Source organism: Zootoca vivipara, chromosome 5, assembly GCF_963506605.1.
Source record: "Zootoca vivipara chromosome 5, rZooViv1.1, whole genome shotgun sequence".
NCBI classification, from domain to species: domain Eukaryota; kingdom Metazoa; phylum Chordata; class Lepidosauria; order Squamata; family Lacertidae; genus Zootoca; species Zootoca vivipara.
This window is the reverse complement of record NC_083280.1, coordinates 67023314-67049061: the sequence shown is the minus strand read 5'-3', so window position 1 is coordinate 67049061 and position 25748 is coordinate 67023314. Positions and strand designations below refer to the sequence as shown.

The following is a 25748-nucleotide window of genomic DNA, read 5'->3' as shown; positions in this document are numbered from 1 at the left end:
CTACCCAATGCTGGAAGAAACTTGCACTGTGGCTTCAAAGCTACCCTGTCTGTGCCAGTACTTGATGGTATTTCACTGGTGATGAAATAAATCTTTCTACCACACATCTGGAGGACCACATACAGCTGGAGGAACAGCTTTTGCCATCCTGGTGCCCTCCAGATGTTTTGGATTACAACTCCAATCAGCCCCAGCCAGTTTATTATTTATTATTACTTTTATTTTTAATAATAATTTTGTTCTTCTTCTTATCATTTCTAAAAAGCGGTGCGAAGCAGGGCTGCGTTCTCACCCCAAATCTCTTTAGGATATTCTTCTCCCTGGCGCTCTTATATGCCTTCAGCCCTCAGCATGTAAGAACTGTTTCACACGGCTCTTTATAGGGAAGACATTGTAAAGATGTCTGCAAACGTGACATGAAGGCTGGCAAAATCTTCTGTTTAGGAGTGCCTGCCGTGCTCTGGCCCATGGGGTCACGAAGAGTCAGACACGACTAAACAACAACAAATGTAGATATAACACATGCTGTACCAAGAGAACCTGGGGTCCAGATCTTGCGGTGAAATTGGATCCCCAGTGCACTTTTCATTGCAGAATCTACACAGAAGTAGAGCCATTGCATAGCCATCCTAGGACAGGATGGGAAACCTGTGGCCCTCCAAATGTGGTTGAATTCCAGCTCCCATAAGCCTCAGCCATCATGGCCAATGGTCAAATATAGTGGGAGCCGCAGTCCACAGATTCTCCATTCATTTTTTAGCTTCTGATACCATAGAAGCAAATAATGTCCCCGAATTTCATTTACCGTTACAGCTTTGTATCTGGACACAAAAATTGTACAGATTGTTTCTGGAGCATTTGAATTTGCTGCTGGGGTGTCAATTTGTACCAGTTAATCTTAACATACTGCAGTAATTGAAACTCATCCAATGATGAAGATCTTAAGTGCTTAGAAATTTTCCTTTGAAAACCAAAAAGAGCTTGGGTGGGCGGGAAAACTGCCCCAATAAATTCTGATTTTTGCCAAACTGTTCCATGCTGTTTTTCAAGCAATAACTGATCCAGGAAAGCAAATATCTACTGACATCACATTTGGGGAATGGGGTGGGGCATTTTAGTATCCCAAGATAAACTGGAATGTAGCATGGGTCAAAAAATACTTATATGTTTTATTATAGTCCTGGGTCACAGGCCTAAATTAAGGAATGAGGAAGACAAGAGGAGGGAGGGGCTTGGTGAGCCTGAGAAATTATTAGGAAATCCGGAGACTTTACATCTGCACCAGGCCAGTATTAGAAAGCTCCTCATAATTTCTGTCACATACTGCTTGCTTTCAAATTAAGGATGAGCAAACTCTGTGAAGTCTGCATCTAAATTAATTTTGACAATCTTTTAGAAAAGCTCTTCTAAAATCTGAAGCTTAATCACTTAATATTGGCATAGCTTTGAAAAAGACAGAGAGATAAAATTCCAGTTCTGAGATTGGAACTGAAAGTAGTCAGTGTATCATTTTGGGGGGTTCATAATTTCAGAATATCTCCTTAAAAGAACAAACCAAAATTTTCATGCCTTCACACAAAATAAACTAAAAAGTGACAAACCTGTGGTAATCATCATTCAGAACCATTCTGTACAGTGTTAGAAACTCAGGTGTATAATCTAGGTGCCAAATGGCTCTTTAAACCAGGGTTACAGTTGCCAAAATAGAATGTCTAGTTGCCGAAAGAGGCATGTTATTTTCTCTCTATTTTTGGTCAACAATATAGTTTCCACTTAAAAGTTTTGATTACATTACCTTATACTATATGAAACTAACTGGCATTTTGGGATATTTTCTAAACAATAAGCTTTGATTCATGGAGATCATCTCCTCTCTGTTAGACTGGCATGGAAACCAAGTGCAACAAAAGCAATTATCAGCGGCTGATTGCACAATACATAGGCAAGATAATAACTTAATCTGTGTGCTCAATCAGATCATTTTTCCTGTGGTTTTTTTTTTTTAGCACTGACCAAAATCAACAAGGAAATTAGAACCAATGAGATAGTGACCACTATGTCCCTGGTGTGAACTGGTTATTGTAAGAAATAATAGATGCCAAAGGCCAACACAGAGTAGTGAAACTTGAAATGTCTCCAGCTCCAGTTACTTTGGGCCTTGTGCATCCTGGGGACGATTAAGGACTGAATCAATCATAAACACTACAGTATCATGATGCTTATGATTATTGAACACATTAGTATAATGAGTTAGATGGTCCATTGCATTTGCCTTTTAATACATGAGTGTCTTTAACTGCAACATAATTTGAGCTCAGGCTCGTATGTAGCTCCTTCTCCACTGTTCCACTCAATTGCTATGAACTAGCCACTAGGAACAGAATCAGCCTTAAATATTAGGATATTCAAGGTCAGCTTGGTTTTGTTTTGATTACAGAACTACAAGCAATAATAAGACCCAGAACTTCATGAATATATATATTAAATATCATAGTTGCAAATCACTTTAGAAACTATGAGTAATCATACCAAGTCTGTTTCAACTAGGTGTAATATAACGAAATCCTATTTTCCTGAGGGAAATTATTTTCGTATTGGATTCTAATAAGAAATTCTGCCAAGTTGTAACCCATCCCCCTGAATGGAGATAACAGAATTCCTCCTGTTACAACTCAGTCCTTGTGCCATATGCAATAGTTTGCTACCTATGTCATTAATTAACGTCACAAAAACCAAATACAACCTATCACTCTTACCCACTGGCGGAGGAAGAGGGGTGTGGGCGGAGTGCACCGCCCCTGGCAGCATGATCTCGGTGGGGTGCCATTGCAGCTGCCCCCACCCACGCTGTACGCCACGCCCCCAGAATGTGCACCACGCCCCTGCGGGCAGCGTGCCATGCCCCTGGGACACACGCCAGCCTCTCAGCCTGCTCTCCCTGCCTGCTCTCCGCCCCCTGGTGCCGGAGCATGAAGCTCCACCAGTGCTCTTGCCACATGAATGGCAAATGGATTTTTCTTTATCAAAACCTGGTGGTAAGAATCGCTGCTTGCACTTGGGTTTTGTGGTGTACAAACATGATAGATTGCATCTAGTTGAAATGGACCTTTACTATCATTCTGTAATAATCAGTATGATCATTCATATTTGCATGGTGCACTGCAATTATGTAATTATTATTATTATTTAGTATTTTGGCTCTCACACTGATTTTTTGTTTTCTAACTCAGGACCACAATACCTCAAGGACCATATGAACCAACCCTGCAACCATCATCCGAGGCCCTTTTTTGTGCTCCTCCTCCACAAGAGGTCCAGAGGGTGGCCACACAAGAATGGGCCTGTTCTGTGGTGGCTCCTTGTTTGTGGAGAATTGACAGAGAGTCTAATAAGAGCCTAATTCTTTATCGTGTGAGCCCCATCCTATTGCCTGAATATCATTGGTCATGGAGGGATTCTGGCGCCCCTATCAGTTTTGTTGGCCATCTTTGTGACTGCTTGCAAAAAGCTACAGGGAGGTATCAAATGGCTAAAATTTGCAGATATCAAGGAATGGCTTGTGAATTCCATTATGACCCCCTCTACCTCGCTCTTATAATTTGAACACTACAGTACCATCCCATAATTTGATATACTCTAGACGTGACATTGGCACCTCACTAAGAACTAAGCTTTAGTTGGGCCTAATAGCCTACTCAGCCCATTCGGACTAGAAGAGCTGTTCTGTTAATGGGTAGACAAAGAATGCCTATGGTAATTAAAACCATTCACTAATGAATAAAAACAGCAAGGGAAGATCAAATTATCTGAATTTCTGGCCTCAGCTGAGGAGTTCAGAACAAAATCTAAGTGACATATACATTACAAGAGTGTACGGGCATAGATTCGTCAGTCGTCAAAGTTTTTATTTCAGTATTTTCCACATCCAGTAAATCATTTGTCACTTTGCTGTGCTTTGGGGCTCAATGTAATAGAGCAGGTATATGAATTTCAACAACATGACTGGCTGGACCAAAGTCCATGTCCTAGTGTTAAGGTTCCCCTGTTTGTTTTCAATCAAGCTGAAAAAAGATTTCCACTCCAGTCTCAAGCCCTTGTCACTCCCTGTTATTGTGTTATAGGTTGGAATTGTGCAAGACAGCATGTTGTGACAGATTGTAGTGACAATGCTTATGAAGAGGGTGGTGGCATTAGGCAATAAGAAGAAGACAATTTTACACAGATCATTTCAGACACCATGAAGTGTGCAATCCTTATTACTATATGGGAAATTCCAAAATGTTTAAATTTGTACAAAATAAGCAAATTTAAGAACTATTCAGATTTGCTGACTTCATTGATTATATGGAATTTTAATATACTTTTTTCACGTTGTATATCCAGTCTACATTGCACTGTCTGGTGCTCTAACAACACTGTTCTATCCTCCATTAAAGATATGCTGATCAGAGTGTTCTCTTAACAAATTGTGCCAAATTAGGCATGCTTCATGAATTACTACACCAGCTGATCTAATCCACACTACGCATATTAATGTGCAGGCTGGAACTCAGGTTATTTCACACTTCCCCAATGTCATAACACAGTTATTGGATCAATTTAAAAAATAATCAAAATGAATATTTTGAGACCAAATGCAGGAGCTTGGTATGTTTAGCCTGGAAAAGAGGAGACAGTGATGAGGTAAGATAGTCATCTTCAAATATCTTAAGGGTTGTCACAAGGAAGAGGGAGCAAGCTTGTTCTCTCCTGTTCTGGAGGGTAGGACTCGAACCAATGGCTTCAATTTAGAAGAAAGTGAATTCTGAATAAATATCAGGAAGAAGAAGCCTTGGGAGGTTGTGGACTCTCCTTCACTGGAGGTTTTTAAGCAGAGGTTGGATGGCCATCTATCTTGAATGCCTGAGTTGAGATTCCTGCATTGTAGGGGGTTGGACTAGATTACCCTTGGGGTCCCTTCCAACTTTATGATTCTATGATTCTAAAATTCTGTGTAAAACTGCACAATTAAGAAATAATAATTCATAGCTTAATACAGGAAAAGATAGCCCAGATTTAAAACTGAACACATACAAAAGTGACATGGATTGGAAATAGTCTGATTTGTCCAGACCTACATCAGAGACGCTCAATTAAGAGATATAAGCAGCATTTGTATGTTTTGGGGATATACTATATGGACTCTGACGGTAAATAAATCTTATAAGTAGGTCCCACGTTCAAATAAATAAATAAAAATCCTTCAGAAAAACACAGAAGTCTCAGAATTAATGTCAAGTTGTCTACTGTATAGCAGAAGCCCTTATACTTCTGCTCTCATCACCCTTTAACCCATGAAATATTACATCTATAGTATAATATAAGCAAAGTGATACAACATAATACAAGCACAGTGTAATAGATGCAAATACAAGGTGAGACATAGCCCAGTGGTAGACCATTGCTTTTCATGCAGAAGATTCTAGGTTCAACGCCTCGCATCTCCAGGAAGAGACGCCTGTCTGAAATCCTATCTCAAATCCTGGATAGCCCCTAAAAAGTCAGTGTAGCTAGATAGACCAATGATCTGACTCAGCTTACTATGTTCAAAGCAAATAGCTTTGGATAATTCAAGTAAGTGTGCCAAGTCAATCAATCTTCTTTCACCCCAGAAGAAGGACAAAGCAAGCAATCTAGCTTGGAGACACATTTTTTATGATCCAAAATATTACCAGTAGTAAAACTGAGAATGTCCAGAAACCATGTATCTGATATTCCTAAAAGCTGTTTTCTAGGGTACTGCCACCCAGTATTCAGTTGCTACAGCAACAGATGTAGGACAAGCAGAGGAAGGAGAAGTATGTTCTTATTAAAGGGCACTATGGAGCTTCCTTCCACTGATCTTTGTGAGTTCAGAGAAATTCAACGAGACTTGCTCTCTAGTAATTCAACATAAGCGTGCGGTGTAAAAGTCCAACCTTATGCTGAGCTAGGTACACCTAAGCCTCTTGGGAGACAATACAATGATGCCCACCAAGTTGCAAAACAAATTTCTGCTTCTGCTTCTTCTCATGTGCCCTGAAGTCCCCAACCCTCTGAACCAGATTTTGGTGGTGTGAGGGGGGCTACAGGGAGGGAATAGAGGAAGGAGCCACATCTGTTTGCACAACATTATCCCTAACTCCGCATGGGATCAAGATGAAAGCATATTTAATGATAACGGCTTTAATTTTTACAATTCCAGATTCATCATGAGATTAATCGACTTCATTTGGAAATGGCTTTAGCATATTTACTTAGTACTTCAGTTCATTAATTTACAAGACCTGTTCTCTTTCCAGGGCTCTGCAAGCTTGACACATAGAAACAAACCAATCATTGGACTGAAAGATTCAATGGGAGTAGGACAAAAGGCTAATGGGAACACTGTTGCCCAGGCAACAAGACTTGTTGGATATTCCTGGTGGATTTTGATGGCATTCGTTTTTTTCTCTGAACAAGGACCACATGTTTATTTTTAATCTTTGATTATTTATAATTAAAATACAACTAATATATACATTAATCAGCAACCACTGCATAGTTATATATCTTCACACTGTGGTAGGTTTATGATGATATAGCAGGGAGGAAAGACTAGCATAATTTTTGAGAGTTTAAATTCAAGTTTAAGGGATAATAAGACACATCCTTATGCCTCTCTTCTTCTATGACTCATTTGACCCATATTTGCAGATGCCTCCAGCAAAAAAAGCTTTGTTTCTCTTAAACCTCATAAATTGCCTCTATTTGGAAGTTATATATATGAAAAAATGTTTTAAGTGGAACAGTTTGCAAATTAGGTCATCTACCATTTTTTCTGAAAACACATTTTTCTTCAATATGTCTTTTTTTAATGAGAGATCTTTGATTTGCACATATCAAAAATGGTGTTTATATGCTTACTATATGTTGATGTTGGTGTTATTTTTCCACAAACAACCATGCAGATGAATTATAATGAGTGAAAAGCAAACAGTTAACGAGACTGAGATTTTCAGTTATCATTTCCCCTTCTTCAAGCTCTTATGCCAAACAAGTGGGTAAAACATAAAATTAAAACTGATGAGCAGAAATGAGTGCTCATTACACTGCATTCAAAAAAGAAAGAGGAAAAAAAGATCCCCACAAAATCCCAAGAAGTGAGGGCAGCAAATTTAGTGTGTGTTTCAAAAAAATAAACAAGTGTCATACCTTTTTAAAAATTCCATATACTCTGTATGCTTGATGAGGCCTGTCCTCATCATTATTGTTTGAAAACATTGCCGATCAATAGCCCAAAGTTTCACATTTACGAGAGCTGGAAAAAAAAAACAAGACAAGGGGAAATTTTAATTAGCAAATCTTAATTCGAGGGGAAAAAAACCTTTGTGAATTGCAAAGAAAATAATTTGTGAGAAAACGTGAGAATGATCAATTTCTTTTTCCAAACTATAAAATTAAAAAGAAAGAAAGAAAGAAAGAAAGAAAGAAAGAAAGAAAATCTACCAAGCAATGGATTTCAGATGTATTATTCAAGAGGTTTTATTCACCATCACCTGATTCAAAGATCTCATCATAAATTTGGAAACAAACTTAGAGTCATATCCTCAAGCACAATGAAAGGAAGATAAAAAATGAGTTTTCTTAATCAGAGCTCACACCTAGTAATTTAATAAAAAAACCTTTTGACACGGCACAATGCTTTCCTAAGATCATATGACATATGTAGTAGAATAAATTTATTTCTCTTGTTTTGTTTGAAATAAACAATCAAATTCCTAAGTACATCTAAAAAAATAGGATTCTCCAAGGAAAAGCTGACAAAATATGGGTTAATAAATACTTATATAAACATTGGAATATATAATCATTTTCTAAAATTCTCACTTTTCAAAAGTCTATTAAGTTCACAATGTTGGCAACTAGAAGTGTGCACTGAAGTTAACCACTGTAAAAGTCCATCAAAGCTGATTTGACTTTTCACACCCAAATATCTACATCAGATTTTTAAAATATGCCTAGTCATTCTTATGATGACCATGAGAATTTGAAGGCCATGCATTTCAAAGGCTGAGAAACTAGACTGCTCACCAACCCCAATCTTCTTGCCTCAGTTTCCCTCCCACAGAGCATCCCTCTCCAGGACCACAATATCTCCCTCTGCCAGCCTGTTTCCCTCCCCATAACCACAACATTTATATTCTCCATTCCTCAATCCCCCCCAAGGCCACAATGTGTTTTCCACCCTCAATAGATCCCCCACAATAGATCCCCCACAGATCACACGTTCTCCTACCCACAGCACCCTGCCAAATGATATATATCCTGACAGAAAAAGCTTCCATTTGTGCAGCATGTAGAACTTGACTACCTAAACATATGATGTGCGATTTGGGGGGGTGGGTTAAAGAATTCTTCTCTGAGAAAGTTTGGCTACGCCCTAGGATTAATAACCAGAAACGACCAAAGCCACTCCTCCTTCTAAATGCCATGCTCAGTTCTTCCTTCTTCTTTCATATATAAAAAACTATCTAATTCAATGTCAGGGGACCCAGGTGGCGCTGTGGTTAAACCACTGAGCATAGGGCTTGCTGATCAGAAGGTCGGCGGTTCGAATCCCTGTGATGGGGTGAGCTCCCGTTGCTTGGTCCCAGCTCCTGCCAACCTAGCAGTTCGAAAGCACGTCAAAATGCAAGTAGATAAATAGGAACCGCTACAGCGGGAAGGTAAACGGCGTTTCCATGTGCTGCTCTGGTTTGCCAGAAGCGGCTTTGTCATGCTGGCCACATGACCTGGAAGCTATACGCCGGCTCCCTGAGATGAGCGCACAACCCCAGAGTCGGTCACGACTGGACCTAGTGGTCAGGGGTACCTTTACCTTTACCTTTATCTAATTCAATACAGCTGGGGTGGGGTGGGAGTGGAGTACCTCAAAAGCAAAAATTCATGAGTCCAAAAGTAAGAAAGCAGAATGAAAATTTCAAATGATCTCATGATTTGAAAACTGCCTACATTAGGTGTTTGGATTGTCATTTAACTTTTCAGGTGGGGCTTTCCGTACTCTGAATGAATGCACGTCCACTTGCATGGTGCTGAATAGCAAATACTCTGGTTGTCTGCAAGATGATAGAGTGACTGCAGAATGAATTGAGGCAGTGTGCTGTCATGTGTTTGAAGCTGGATTAAGAAGTCACTTAGAATTTTGCCACTGAAGTTTGCCATGCCTGCTGCATCCTTTTTTTGCCTATTTTTCTGGTTCTCTAAATCAATCACAAAACCATTCAAAACGCTCAATAATAGTAAAAAAAACAACAACCCTAAAAATCAAAAGAGTTGCCTTGAAGATAATGAAAATATTCTGGTGCATTCATGCATCCAGTAAAACTCATCAATAGCCACCTGTTCGGTTTTGCTGAGGGATTACCTATATCCGTGCATAAATATTATCTCATATGTAGACATAATACAAAGGCATAATTGTGAGGGCAGACATTGCTGTGAAGTGGGGATAGACATGAAAACACTTTTGAATTTCACTTGGTATTCTGTGTTTGAACACTTTGTGTTTGAATTTATCAGCTAAAATACCTAGGGAAGAAGAACATGTTGTACTTGTTCCCCAAACATGTGTCTGGTGATAAATGCAATGTGAAGGAAAGCATTTGCTGGGCAGAAATGGCTTGGTGTGTTTGTGTTGCTAACCCTTCATGAGTTAGCCAATTTAAATGAAAATATCTTCACCTTCCTCAGTCATTTCTCTAGGTGAGGGGGAAATGGCCTGGCAGGGAAGAATTGCAGGAAGGGTAAACAAGGGCACCTGCCCATTAGCTGTCTGCTGCAAATCCTGTCTCAGTCCCACCTCCACAGCATCTCAGGCAACATTATTGACTTCCATGAATACCCACTAATATAACAGAAATTCTCAAATATCAATTTTAGTTAAGAGTCGCTGTGCTATTTAGTGGTTAAAGAGTCTCAGCCTAGGATTGGGGAGAGCCACCCAGGCACAAAAGTCCACAGGATGACCTTGGGACCATCATTGTATTTCAGTCTATAACCTATTTCACCGGACTGCAGTCCGCAGGGATGGAGGGGATGCTACTTTGAGCTTCTCGTTGGGGAGGGGAGAGAGAATGCAGGATACTTACATAGTAGTAATAATAAAAAATGTAATATACTTGCACTTTGATGGTGCAAGATATTTATCAAAAATAAATACATGCATGCAACATTACTCCACTGACCATTTTTCAATAAGAAATCAGCTTCCAGAAGAGTAATCTTAGAAATGGAAGCAGGGAGTATGTAACCCTGACCTGGTCCCACTTTTCCCATGCAGCCTTTTCCTGTGGGGTTCCATGTTTGCAGTGACACTGATACTGAGTTCCAGTTAGTTTTCAAAAAACAATTAAAACATTACTGAATGTGACAGTTCCCTTGCACTTTCAATAACCACTAGACTGTCTCAATCAAGTACAGTTGGAGAATCATCTCTATTTAGACAGAAATGCATCATTCTTATAAATTTGTTGTGGCACCTTGAAACTCGCTGTGCATGCCATTCAGAGCTCATACATACAGTGGTACCTCTGTTTATGAACGCTTCTGGTTACGAATGCTTCAGGTTACGAGATTTGCTAACCTGGAAGCAGCTGCTCCAGGTTGCGAACTTTGTCCCAGAATGCGAACGGAAATTGCACACTGGAGGCGTGCGCGCAGTGGGAGGCCCCATTAGTAAACGAGCGCCTCAGGATAAGAACGGTTTCAACTTAAGAACGGACCTCCGGAACGAATTAAGTTCGTAACCAGAGGTACCACTGTAGATCCATGTGCAAAAGATCAGGAGTATCTTATCAATAAGGCCTACTTGACTGCGGTGAAATGCTTAGATAGAAAGTATCTTTTACTTGCTACAATAAGGTGCATGAAAACTTATCAGTGGTATGTGAAGATACTGCATTCCTTCGAAACACACCTCAAAGTGTGTGTGTGTGTGTGTGTGTGTGTGTGTGTGTGTGTGTAGAGATAAGCCACATGTAGACACTCATATGTTCTTCATCAGCAAAGGCATTCTGAAATAGAACATCTTTCCTTTTCTACCACCCCTAAACCACAAAATATATCTCAGAGGGTCACTGCTCTAACATGCTTGCTGGGTTCACACCTATTTATAATTTGTTTCACAATCAAAGCCCCAATGAATTCAATTTAGTGTGCTTTTGGCAAAAAACGTATTGCTGTAAGTCTATGTCATGTAATGAACGTACATGGACTACTTATTAAAGGTAAATTAGGTTGGCCTATAATCAATCACACTTAACGGCTGCTGTTTATGCTGTTGCCCCTTTCAGCTGCAAATTAATATATGAACCTGAAAAACACTTAAGTGCTGGACTACGCAAAGTTAACATTTTAGTACACATTTGGGTACTATGCAAAAAACAAAAACAAATCACAAATGAATAATAATAATCTCTGGGTTCTGCCAAGGGCTATGAATTGTGTCTAAGGACTATAATCTCTCCCACTCTGAGGATAATAATGTATTCAACAGTAAAAGAACAAAACAAGTCACTTTTTTGGTAAGTTGCTTTTGGTAAGTTGCTGCAGTCCATATTCATGTTCCTCAGGCTAAGTCACAGTGAACTCAAAGGGACTTACTTTGTGGGGTTGGGCTGTTAAGAGTTTTGTCTTTCATTCTATATTTGTGCACACATCTGAATAATAATAATAATAATTCAACATAGGAATACTAGAAAGAGTACAGAATGTTCCAGTGTGAATTTGCTTTTGATTATTTAGGACAGGGTTTACTACAGCACGATCCAAAGTTCTAATACCCCAGAACAAAGTAAAATTCAAGCTTATATATATATATATATATATATATATATATATATATATATATACTAGTTTCAAAATAAATATAAACCGACCTGTGGTTGCATGGTATCAAAAGCAAAATGAGAAAATAATGCCATTCAGAAAGGACCAAAACAAGCAGTATTGTGGGGCAGAGAGAGAGAGAAAAAATGATGCTTGTCAATGCAAGTCAAAGGCTTGTTTTGAAACTGTCATTTTTATTCCATGCTGAAGCATGGCAAAGTGATTGTAAAGTATATATGTAATAGAAAGCAATCTCAGCTTTTTGTAAAACACAAGCAAAAGGCTAATTCCTTTTCATATTCCAGAGTGGAGATTATATATATATATATATATATATATATATATATATATATATATATATATATATATTTCTAAAGTCTGCTTAGAGCTATCAGGCTAAAGCTATTTTAATAATAATACACAGTAACCTCTCTATAGCCGTTTTCCAGTAAGACAGGCCATTATAATGTCAATGTTTTCCCTTTGAGCTATAACTAACGCACTACTAAAATATTCAAGAAACATTGTGGCAGTTGTGATTACATGTTTGAATGGTTTACTTTCAAATATATGTAATATTATATTCGGCATTCACTGCGCTGAGCTCAAATAAATGTAATTTTAGTCCAGGCTTACAATTTCACTGGCGGATGGGCTGCTGCCCCTTATTTGAGCTCCTGTTGCTTCTTCTCCCTTCCAACTGTCCACCTTTCACCAAAGAGAAAAAGTTCACAGGAACCATAGATGCCAAAGCACTACTGTCTGTCCCGAGTTCGGATCTTATGGCATGTGACACCCAACTTTGATGCGTGAATAAACTGAAGCTAAATCCTGGCAAGATGGAAGTTGCATGGGTAAGTGTTTCATGTGGATGCAGTGACACTCTCCTGGAAGGTTCACTGCTTGGGGTTCACTGCTAAAGCAGCCTCTGTGGAGCTTAGTGCCTTCTACCAGCTGAGGTAGCTGTGCCAGCTGCCTCCTCTCCTCGGCAGAGATAGCTTGACCACAGTTATCCATGCTCTGGTGACATTCAGGAATGGCTGCTGTATTTTGTTCTACAGCAAGCTGCCTTTGAGGATTATTTGGAAACTGCAGTTAATACAAAATACAGCAAGTTGGGTAGAACTAATTGGGGCTGGGTGCGGGAAACATAGCACACCAGCATTTTAATAGATTGAATGGCTCCCAGTCTTTTCTTCTTCTTCTTTTTTAGCAGAAGTCAAAGTACTGGCACTCACTTTTAACACCATACACAGTTCGGAGACCTGGGTATCTGAGAATGCATGATCCCATATCAGTCTGTTCATGCACCAAGGTTATCTACAAAGGCTTTCCACTGAGTGTTCATTCTTATGTGAGACAGGCAATGACCAGTGAGACAGCCTTCTTGGTTGCAACACACACACAATGTTTGGAATTATCTTTGTAAAGAGAAGTTTGCTTGACACCTGTTATCCTGTTAGACCAAAGTAAAGACTTTTTGTTCTCCAATCCTTCCGAATTTGATGTATTGTTTTAATTTACCCTTTTATGATCTTGCATATTTACTACTATTTTATACAGAACTTTGTTGCTGCAAATGCAAAATAATATACATCACAGACAGACAGACAGACAGACAGACAGACAGACACACACACAGAGAGAGAGGGGGGGGGGGAGGGAGAGAGAGAGAGAGAGAGTTTACCCTGCATATGCAACACGGAAGCCAGACCTGAAAACCTGATATTTGCCAAATTTGAAGCAAAACATATGCAACAGTTACCCCCACCTTTTAACTTATTATGTACCAGTATTAAACATCCACCTCAGCAGTGCAAGTGTACAGACTGAGAGACACAGCAAGACATGGAGTGCACTGTCCAGGTGGTCCCAATTAAAGGGGAGGGAGCACAACTCTGACATGTTTGCTTGTGCTTGTTGCTAGGTGGCAGCAAAGGAAGAAGGTGAACAAGGGTTAAAATCCAGCTGTACAGTATGTTGGCACAGCTTGCTTACATTGGTTGCTGTTGATCATGGCACCTGGAGCATGGAGTGCTGGCCCACCCCCAATTTTCTGCCTCTGCCAAGTTTTGGCTCCTACCAGTCAATACTCCCCCTTGCCCTCATCCTTGTATTCACATAAATTATTGAAAAGAACATTTTTACTGTTGGCTTAAGAAAGTATTTTAAAAAAATTAATAGTACAGAATTTTCATCTTCTTTTGATTTCTTTTTTGATGTTCTTTTCAATAATTTATGTGAATACTGGTCAGAATACTGGGATGGGGTAGTGCCACAGACCTGGGCTCTTGGCAGCAGCAGCATTGCTATGCACAAAGATGTGGAGGTTCAAGGCAGTAGTGAGGTTGCAGCAGTGTGAACATGCCAGTGGAGACAATCCAGTGCTCCCATCAGTGAGCCCATGCCACCACCCTGACCATGCCTCTCCCCTTTGGTATCCTGGTAAATGGCAGTGAGGCCAGTGCTAGGGGACTATCTTCATACTTTTCTGTCTGTATCTCTGCCACCTTTTTCTGGGGTGGGTGGGTCATCTGCTTCTGTTTTGGTGAACTGACCTCAGTTTGCTTCTTCTGAATTATGGCTCTGCCCTACCCTTCAGTGAGATGCTGTGTTCCAACTTGCTTTATAAAGAAGCCCTGACCTTACCAACAAGAGAAATGAGGTTCTCCACAGTGTGTGGCTTAGCCCTATCTTGCATTACAGCTGATTTGGAAGAAAAGCAGCATGTGACAAGGGCATGTATGAAAATTCAACTCAGAACTGTTCGTCTTAACTAGTTGTCCATCAAATTTAACAACTGATGGCTCTTACGTGTTGCAAACACCTGAGGAATTTTGCCAAAAGCTAAAAGCATTTGGATAAGGTTAGAAAAATGATAACTGGGGTGGTGGTGAGGTTCCATGTGCAGTTTTGCATCCCCAGAGCACTACTGCACCACTGCAATGTGTAGGCAGGAGTAGATGGAATGGTCATGGCGTGGTGTTCACCTGACCTTCTAACAGCTGAACCACCTCAAATTTGTGAGGAAGAGAGGAGGACCAAGGCGGCAGGGAGGTCAGCATAGTACAAACACACCAGCCAGGAGTGCCAGCTTGGCTCTGCACTATGCCACCTCAATCAGCTGACAGGTGAGTGCTGATTGGACCCACCATGCCATCTACTACTGTCTATTGGATTTTTCACTATGGGCTCAGCACAAGGATTAAATTGCCAACCTATCAAATCTGAGAAACTGAAAATATGTCCCCACCTTGTTGATAAAAGAGAATGATAGAAGTCCACCAGTATGCAGAATTGTGGGATTTTACTCACCAAAAGGAAAAAGAAAAACAGATGGCAACAGCACTTGGAGTAATGTTTAGGATTTAACCATGCATAATACTGTCACCATTCATGATTTCTACAGCACATCTCTACATAATTTCTACAGCACATTAGTCTGGAGACTAATTATCATATTTGTCCTTAAGATAGCCTACTGACATAGGCGATTGTTACTATTCTTTTACAGAATGGCAGAAAATGACTTGCCCATGTGCATCTAGAGCTTAAGAAAGACTCCAACTTAGATCCAAGTACGGCATTCAAGAGTCGTGGGAGGTAGTTTAATTTCATTATGTTTCATAATAACTTTAAAAAGACGTTATTTTCATGTCCTTCCAATTCTAAAGGATGCTTTTTGTGATATTACATCATTAGCTGGACAGATATATAGAAAATGGCTAGTGGAGCACACACCTTATAAAGCTTAGTCAAGCAACAGACCAGCATGAAGCCATGTGGAAATCCATTTACGCAGTTAGATACTTTCACTTACAATCCAGCCCTGCTGGATACTTTAATTCATGAATAATAATAACCCAAAAAGAGAGAGACGGAGAGAGAGGGAGGCCTGGGCATGGCTTTGTTGTGTTTGAGGAACACAGAGCATCTCACAGCAATTCATTCTTTATTATTCGAATACCTCAAAATAAAAATAAAAACCTCTTCCCTCTAATTAGAGCCACAAACATTAGTAAAAACAGAAAGAGAAAGGAAACCCCATTCATTACGCATAGTATAACAAGCATCAAAACATCCTTCTACTGCATCTCATGGTTATATTATGCATGGTAGCACCTGACATTTTTGAGTACAGAGTTTACTGCTAAGCCTATTAAGTCCCCCAGGGTTCCATCCACAATTTCACTCCTTTCTCATCTAACAGCCTCTCTCTTGGAATCACAGAACGGTGTATAATCTGAACAGCATTGAAAATGTAAAAATGTTTCATCCTAGTGAACACCCCCCAATCTCAATGATTGTTTCAGCAGGAGAGGAAAAACTTACATACAGCACTAAAAGGTAAAGGGACCCCTGACCATTAGGTCCAGTCATGACCGACTCTGGGGTTGCGCACTCATCTCGCATTATTGGCCGAGGGAGCCGGCATACAGCTTCCAGGTCATGTGGCCAGCATGACAAAGCCGCTTCCAGCGAACCAGAGCAGCACATGGAAACGCCGTTTACCTTCCCGCTGTAGCGGTCCCTATTTATCTACTTGCACTTCGGCGTGCTTTCGAACTGCTAGGTTGGCAGGAGCTGGGACCAAGCAACAGGAGCTCACCCTGTCGCAGGGATTCGAACCGCCGACCTTTTGATCAGCAAGCCCTAGCTCTGTGATTTAACCCACAGCGCCACCTGCGTCCTGCCAGCTCATTCATAGTAAAAAGAAAAGATAAAATTAAGTTAAAACAAAAAACATCCACACACCAAGAATACAGTACATTGGCAGGGGTGGAGGGAATTACAGTCAGATTTTTAAAAAGCAAATTCTGCACATATATGTTTAGGAAGGGACATGCCCAAAACTGTACTAGCAGGGTATTACCAAACATGGTATGATGCTGGAATGGAGGGGTTTTTGTCAGAATAAATATACAGGACTGAGGTACCTAAGAGGTAAAACTAATCTGAGCACCTTTGGTCAAAGATGCTGTACTATAAAGGAAAGCTGGAGTTCCATTCCGAGTCACTGTGCACATCACCGTGGCATGTACTAGTGGGAATTCCCTGTTCCGCCCATGCCTCGCTCTGCTCTATCCCTTTTCGGTACCATTTTTGGTGCATGTGCCAGCATGCGTGCTGATCGTGTGCAAGTGGAGACACAACTGTATAGCATTCTGCTAAAATGTTTCCTAACGAAATTGCCTCCTTGAATTTTGCGACATTTCTTACTTCTTTCAACATTTTTAATGGGCAATAATATACCAGTGTTGTCTGCTTTCTTAAATCTAAGGATGAAAGCTCCTGGCAGATTTATGCACCCTCAAACCCTATAGCAAACATCTGCTAAGCACTAAGGAAGGAAACTTTGTCCTCCACACTGCCTATAGAAAGTACTCATGGTGTCTGAATATCTTAGTCCTTTATTTAAATGGAAGCCTGTTTTATCTGCTTAATACATCCAGGGACGTCTTAAGCGCCCCTGGCGCCATGGTGCGCCGGATCCCTCCGGTGCCCTCACGCCCCGTTTCCCAACGCGGTGGGCGGGTGGGGGCCACACAGCTGCCACAGATGCTGCTGCTGCGTGGCGGGCGGGCAGGCGCAGCGTGGTTGCCATGGGCGCAGCTGCGCGGCGGACCGGCCGGCCAGCGGGTGGGCGCAGCTCGCGGCGCCCTCCTGGTGGGCCGGCACCGTGGTGCCCTGCACCCCCCAGCCTGCATGTAGGGCCGGCCCTGAATACATCCTTTCTAATACTCTGAGCTTGCCTTAGCAACAAATATTTTCTTTCTATACCTCACTCGTTCAAGCAAATTTTAATCTTGCAATGTAGAATTTCCTCCTGGACTCCTTTCTGTCAACCACTTTCTATACACAAACTTATCTTTCACTCTGTGTAACATGGTCAAAGGTTGACCATTATCTGTACTCCCTCTCATTCTTTTCTATCTTTAAATTGATGCTGTAGCTAAGTCATATTGCTTCTTTATTATATCGCTGAAATTCATGTTTCACTTTCTACTGACTCAGCGAAACCCTTTAGCTTTTATTGCACATTTCTGCAAAGCTTTATTTTCAGTTGTTTCATAGTGTAAATACATCTTTGCCTCTCCTTCTTCTTGTGTTATTTAGCTCCCTTGCCAGAATGATCAAGTGCTTCGCTTTTCTCATCATCAGCTTCCCCCATCATATAAAGTTGTTCCATCTTACTTTTTAAAGTATTGATGGGCCTGGCATTCCCTATCACTCTTCCCTACTTTCTCTTTATCTGCCTTTCCACACACATTCTTTTAGTTGAGCTTTCTCCTCCCTGCACTCTTATTTGTCTCACGGCTGATATGGTGATGTTCTATTTTATTTAAAACTCTCTTCAAATATCATTCACCCCCCCACACACACTTTCCTTTCCCATTTTGAGCATTCGCTCACCTTTTCCCCAAATCTTTACTTACTTCCCTTTTTCTTCTTCCTAGCATCTAATGAATCTCTTCCCTTTCTCCCTCCGTGTTCCTCCTGCCTTCCTTTTTTGGTGTATGTGTGTGTGTTAAACACACACACACACTATATTTATATCAAGCACCATGACCAAAGTTAAATTGTTAATAGATGGAAGAAATATAATTTAGTAGTATTAACCTCTTCCAATCTCACCACATGAAGCTCTATAAATCACTTTCAGCCTTAAAAAAATAAAAAAAGTAATGAACTAAATGCCAGGTGTTAACATTTGCTACAGATGATGAACAAATACTTATTAAAACAAGGCAGACAAAGGGAGCTTCACTGTCTGCAGAACATTGCTTCAGAGAAAGCACAGCAAGAGATTTACATTTCTGGAGAGAGCTATAATAGACTGCAGCCCTACAGGGTGGAACAGCTGAAGATAATGTGACACACAATGATCCATTTTAGAAAGCCAAAGCCAAAGCAATGAGTAGGCTTTCTCCCTCTTTTCAAGAAGACACAGCTGTTGTTAAACTATACTCTTTATTTCCAGAAATGGTAGGGAGAATCCATTTGTATTAAAGGTTTGCATTGTTCAGGTATGTTTACTTTTACTACATTTTTACTGATAGCATTTTCAAACAAGCACATATGGAAGCAAATAATGTAAAAAATAATTAATATTTCTAACCACAACAATGTTAAGCAGATTATTGCTTAAGCCACAGATGCATTAAATCTACTCAAGATAGAAAAAGCTCTGCAACTTGCCAAATCACTTTTTGGCTTTAAAAAAGTCCTTGATAAATGAAAATAAAGTGGGGAGACTATGCACAACATAGTAAACAAAACTAAACCCTTAATAAGTTCAGAGTGGTCTCAAGAATTTAAAAGGCAGCTTTGTTCAACTAAAACATTATTTTCTACTAAGGTTTGCTCCATATTAATAGATATTAGAATTCCGTGTCTATTACTTCTACCAAAAAGATGCCCTAGAGATTCAAAAACCTTCTAGAGTTTGTTTTTATTCACATTATTCTGGCTGTTTGCTTGAAATCTACCTGATGATAGATATGGTTGGAAGTTGCCATTAACTACTAAGGAACTCAGACTCCTTCATAGCAATCCAATAGGAAGCATATATAATACTTTACCAAAGATAGCCTTCTTGCTATACAAAGATCCAGTAGGAGGTGCCCAGTAGGAGTAAGCAGAGGCTTCAATGGGGCTTGTTGAGGAGAGATACAGCAGAGAAGTATGGTGCAGAGATGGAGGCCAGGAGGCGACTGCAACAGCTGGTGTGGGTATGAGGAAACAGTAGCAGGGTTGCACATTCTGGTAACAATGAGGGATTAGCACAAGTTCTGGAAGAGGAAGATGTGGCGATGGAGACTCTTGGTATGGGAAAGTATGTCATGGCCCTAGCTTCCAAGTTCAGAGGAAAATAAGTGGCCAAGTCCAAAGCTTCTGTATCACTGGCTGAAGAACTGAAATGGGTTCCTAATATTGAACACAAGATTAGCAGTGAGGAACATGCAGAATCCAAGGATGAATTCACCCAAGCCTGATTCATCTGAACATCCACCCATTTCACTAATGCTGCCCAACAGTGCAAGGAGCACACTAAGTAGGAGGTCACACAAAGGAGGATACTTGCTTGCCTTTAGGGCAAAGGGGTGGCCCACATGTTTCAGGTGGGGGGGATTGAGCTTGGGAAGGGTTGACTATATTTAGAGCATGTTCTTCAAGATGCTGCAACCACGGGACTGCCTTGATGGCTTGTGGGTACTTCCTATTGATGGATCAGAATGGTTTGCATGGTTCTTTTTCCTAAAGCAGATGCTCTCTTGGTCACTTCAACAGATTAGGAGTCTGAGCAAGAATTCCAAATGGAAAATATCTGACTCAGGTGGCAACCATTCTGCTGATGTCACCATGCTTGCTTTTAGCTAAAAGAGATTGGAACGGATGTCAGTATCTAATCATTGTGCCATCCTTTCTTTTCATAATAATAGTACTAGAAAACAAATCAGTTGGATTACAGGAAGGATTTGCTGCCAGTGTAGCTTTTTCCAGGAGGAAAGGAAAGTGTTTTTTCAAGCTTCGCAAGCTAGTGACCATATTTCAGCTGCCTCTGATGATAACTGATAACAGTGGGTAATAAGACCGGCTTTCACAATATTCTCCCATGAATTCAATCAAAGTGCTCATTGCTCTAACACTGAACTTTTGTTTGTGTGAAAAAAGAAAAAGAAAAACCATTTTCTATCTGGGGACTGTGTGGCTTAGAGACTGGAAATAGCACATAAAGCTCTTCACCTCTGGGGGCACTGCTCAAATCTCGCTAGGTCAGTGGAGCACCAAACTTACCACTAACTTCCAGAACAGGAAGGGTTGTGCGATCTGTCAAAGAGAAACCCCATTCCTTTTTGCAGAGAGGCTCAGCCAACAGCAAATGCTTTGTATCACTGTGATAGGGAGAAATAGCACCCCCTGCCCCACAAGCTATTTGCCCTGTTGCTTAGTGGATTAACCATTAACAACGACTTCTGAGTAATCAGAAATAGGTATCTGCTAGAAATGCAAGCCACACACCATGTGGTTCTTTGGATACTGGCTCACGAGGAGACACAGGATTTTGTTCACACCCCTGTCTCCTTCATAGTGTGAACACAAAGGCAGACACCTGCGGATGCAAATCAGCAGGCAGGGTGTTTAATAAATTCTTTGTATTCCAAATCTCTCCTGCAAATGCAAAACCCTAGCCATTTTAAGGTGTCTATCTGTCTCCCCCTTTCCACCCCAGGCTTTGAGACCAAAAGAACCCTGCAACAAGGAAAAAGCATCCCATGGGAATCAACTGAAGGGAATCAACAATGCAGAAAGTGTTCAACATTCCTCTCTCGCCTACTAATCCTTCCTTCCAAATGCCCCTGCTCCAGGATTAGCATTAACAAGCATGTGTGTGTTTTGGGAAAATATCTGTCATTAAAAAATCCAGTTCTGCCCTCAGTCTTTAGCACTCACAAAGAAAATGATGGTGCGACATCCACCCCTGGGTAGCCTTATTACTCAGGCAAATGAAGAGTGCAAAACAATATTGTGTGTGAGGTGGCCCTTAGTAGCTTGCCTAGGAGCAGTCTATATGTGAATGCATTTTAAATTATTTTTAATTATGTTACAAATGGGACCTGCAACCCGTGGTGGACCTCGAAATCTTAAATTTCAGCAGCACCTTGTGCAACACCAAAATTTGGCATCCCCTTTGATTCTCCATTTTATCTCATAGTTGTGGCGGCCCTGGCAGCGCCCCAGAGGCTCCATGCCCCAGTGCGACCAAATCAGCCACACTCCTCTAAATTCGCCTCTGCTGCAACAGTGTTATTCTTCCCAGTTGGTGTGCTCATGTTCAGGGTTCCAGCTACCCCATTCTCTCTCCCCCCCCCTCTTTTCATTTTACTTCTACTACCAACATTTAGCATCCTCTAGCTCATAGCTGCCAAGTCTCCAGCTGAAAAATGTGGGATCAGCAGCGGCGCAGTAGCGGAAGTCGCTTCTACGCATGTTTGGACATGCGTAGAAGCAACTTCCGGTGCTGCTCTGCCCGATTTCCGGTGCCCAGACATGGGCAGAGCGGCACCCAAAATCGGTTCTGCGCATATCCAGACATGCGCAGAAGGAGCCTCCCTGGCAGGTAAGAAATCCGGAGGATTTTTTTTCTATTCGGGATAACAGCGGGAAACGGATTAAAATCCGGGGGTTTCCCGCAGAAAATGGGAGACTTGGCAGCTATGCTCTAGCTACTGAGCATGCTCAGCCCTCACTGGTCCATGATGAATCAACAACATCTAAAACAGATTGAATGGATATTCCCCTACATTTAATCAGATTGTGCTTGTTCTGGTTATGACAGTAAAATCACAGCCAGCCTCTTTAGTCTCTCACATAGCCTCTCCCAGGATGACAAAGCGCTTTTGCAGAATATCATGAATCCTGTTAAGAGTTCAGTTCTTAAACAGTAAGTCATTTTTTTCCTGGCTAAAACCTGAAAAATGACTCACATCCTGGTATGTTCCTTCTATTGACATCACATCCAGACGTTAAGAATATACTGTTTAAATTTAAATAGATGTGCCTCTTCATTTTCTTTGTCAATGAGTTTCATACTTCGTTGGCTATTTTCCAAGCTATTGAGTATATACCAAATCAAACACAATTCTGTACATTACATTGGAGAAAGCAGCAGCTTTTCAAAATACACTGCAGGATGGCACTTAAGAGGGGGGCAAACAGCTCTCCTTCTGCTTCCTTTGAAACTGTGTGGGTTGCACATCTAACACGAGCGGTTAATAAATATAGAAAGTGAATAGAAATCTAGTGCTGTAATACAAAGGCACCATTCCACCGTTATAAACAATCTCTTTTTTTAAACGAAAAAATACCACTTAAATCATTGTCTGAAATGAGAACTCATGCTGAATAGGGTTTAAGGGAGCTTTTTTGAAGAGAGAAATAGATCTTTAATCATATTTCCTCCTTGTGGGCATTTCATACAGGTGCACTGATGTCAACAGAGACTAATACCCACTTACTGAGAAGTACCGGTAAGCCCTATTGAAACAAATAGAGTTTACTTCTGAGCAAGCAGGCATAGTATTAGACTGCAAGACACTAACAATGGCCGCAATTAGGTGTAAGCAATACCATAGATCTGGTGAGCTGAGAACATGTAGTTTTCTATAGGACTGGGCTGCAATTCTGCTGGTCTTTACAATCCAACTTATCACAGAGATCAGCAATATGAAGCAGTCCACAATCTACCTCAGTATCAGAATTTCATTATGGGCAGTCCCTTCACATGGTCCATTTTAAAGAAGTTGTGAGTTATACCCATGAGCTGCCTTTGCATCCTACTTAAACAAAGCTACAGGTTCAGGCCTCTGTGAGCTATGACTGGCTCCCGTTTCTTAGCATATGTTCCCAAATGTAAAAATGAATACAAATACACTTCAAGGAGTAATGAAAAGATTTGCTAATGCCTGCTCTCTCCATTTCTCATTTTCCCATTATTAAATTCAGCTCTCCACATTTCTGCAGCAATTTGCCCATAAAAAAATCAAGAAAATTGTTCAGTGTTTTAGTGCATTTCTCCCAATAAACCTATTTTTGTATGTAGGTTTCGAATAGTGTACGCATTTTTGCAAGCAGTTAATTCTGATCAATGCATTTGTGTGTGTGCTATTTTACTAACATATTCATTTGTATGCACATTTTACCCATTATATGCCACTGGTCCCATCACCTCCTGGCAAATAGAAGGGGAAGAAATGGAGCCAGTGAGAGATTTTACTTTCTTGGGTTCCATGATCACTGCAGATGGTGACAGCAGTCACGAAATTAAAAGATGCCTGCTTCTTGGGAGAAAAGCAATGACAAACCTAGACAGCATCTTAAAAAGCAGAGACATCACCTTGCCGACAAAGGTCCGTATAGTTAAAGCTAGGGTTTTCCCAGTAGTGATGTATGGAAGTGAGAGCTGGACCATAAAGAAGGCTGATCGCCGAAGAATTGATGCTTTTGAATTATGGTGTTGGAGGAGACTCTTGAGAGTCCCATGGACTGCAAGAAGATCAAACCTATCCATTCTGAAGGAAATCAGAATGAGTGCTCACTGGAAGGACAGATCCTGAAGCTGAGGCTCCAATACTTTGGCCACCTCATGAGAAGAGAAGACTCCCTGGAAAAGACCCTGATGTTGGGAAAGATTGAGGGCACAAGGAGAAGGGGATGACAGAGGACGAGATGGTTGGACTGTGTTCTCGAAGTTACGAACATGAGTCTGACCAAACTGCGGGAGGCAGTGGAAGACAGGAGTGCCTGGCGTGCTCTGGTCCATGGTGTCACGAAGAGTCGGATACGACTAAACAACAACAACAACAACATGCATTTTTAGAAACATTGGTTGACTGGCAAACTGCATTGCAAAACTGGGATATATACAAATTTTGAAGGATGGATGTATTCTAATATTTTTTGAGAAAATGCAAGTCTGATAAGATTCAGCTTTTAATGTCAACTGAATTGAATTTTTCTCCTATTCTTCAAGCATGGCAGATACCCAATGAGTCTCTGATATGTACACATTAAAACAACAGAACTCACCCAAGGAAACAAAGATCTTTCTTGGTTCTACAGATAGCACTCTATGGAAGAGCTTTCTTTGTAACTCTGTTTCTTATGGCAAACAAGCCACTTGAGCATTACATCACCCAGATATTACCCTTGCACATGGAGTTACCTCAGAGCAGCTCCAAAGGGAGCTGGAGGTTTCCTGAAACATAAGCTATTTTGGGATACCAGCGAGGATGACATCATTTGCAGAAGTGGCTGTGTTTTGCTTTTAAAAGCAAATTTCCCCAGCTCCTGTTGGAAATATTTCAGTGCCTATTATCTATACCTCATTCAAAACCTGCTTTGTACCTCCTCTCATTGGTACTGCAGATTTTCAAACTTTTTTCAGCTACCTAAGGTCCCTCTATGAACTTGATCTCTGCATAGCAGACATCATTTTAGATTTTGCCAAATGGATGTAGCTACTGGTTTCTCTGTGTTGGATTGATTTATTTGTATCTTTGAAATGCAACATATCTTTAAAATGATGGAAGCTGAAATAAACATCATTAAACTCTTGCTCCCATTAAAAGAGTATACATACTCTTTCACATTCACATAGCAGAATTGCACATTTACATACACTATGTAAAGGATAGCATATGATACTCTGCTTAGCGCGCGCGCACACACACACACACACACACACACACAAAAGCCCTTTTTTAAAATACTGAATTATGCCTACAAGAATACTTACTGCTTTAATTTATTTATGGAATATCACTTTTCAGCTGACATTCCAAAAGCAGCGTGTACAATAGAAATTAAAATAAATCCATAGAACAGTGCTCATGTGAACACAACCTACTCTAAGTAGCAGGGGCTGTTGTGGTGTCATTCCCACTGTGTCGAGAGACAGCACTATTGAGGCAGTGGTTTCAAGATCAGTGCCAAGGTTTGCTCTCTTACAAAAGAGCCAGTGTGGTGTAGTGGTTACCAGTGTGGTGTAGTGGTTAAGAACAGTAGACTCGTAATCTGGTGAACCAGGTTCACGTTTCCGCTCCTTCACTTGCAGCTGCTAGGTGACCATGGGCTATTCACACATCTTTGAAGTCTCTCAGGCCCACTCACCTCACAGAGTGTTTGTTGTGGGAGAGGAAAGGAAAGGAGAATGTTAGCTACTTTGAGACTCCTTCGGGTAGTGATAAAGTGGGATATCAAATACAAATTATTCTTCTTATTCCTCTTCTTCTTCTTCTATTACTCTGGAGGCAGATTTCTCCTCTTCAAGGGGAGGAAAGTGAGGTATCTGAAGGAGA

The 25748-nt window shown here is 40.7% G+C and overlaps 1 protein-coding gene across 4 annotated transcripts in view; it reads right to left on the bottom strand.

The window, feature by feature from the left end:
* PRKG1 (protein kinase cGMP-dependent 1) overlaps positions 1-25748 on the bottom strand; it is a 583016-nt gene that overhangs the window by 175101 nt on the left and 382167 nt on the right. For 3 of the 4 annotated variants that reach the window (XM_035137531.2, XM_035137530.2, XM_060274879.1), the window contains exon 4: positions 7213-7318. The exons of the other annotated variant lie outside the window; for it this stretch is intronic. In XM_035137531.2, the coding sequence (XP_034993422.2) occupies positions 7213-7318 (106 nt within the window). The remainder of the gene's footprint in view (positions 1-7212; positions 7319-25748) is intronic. 4 annotated transcript variants of the gene reach the window in all.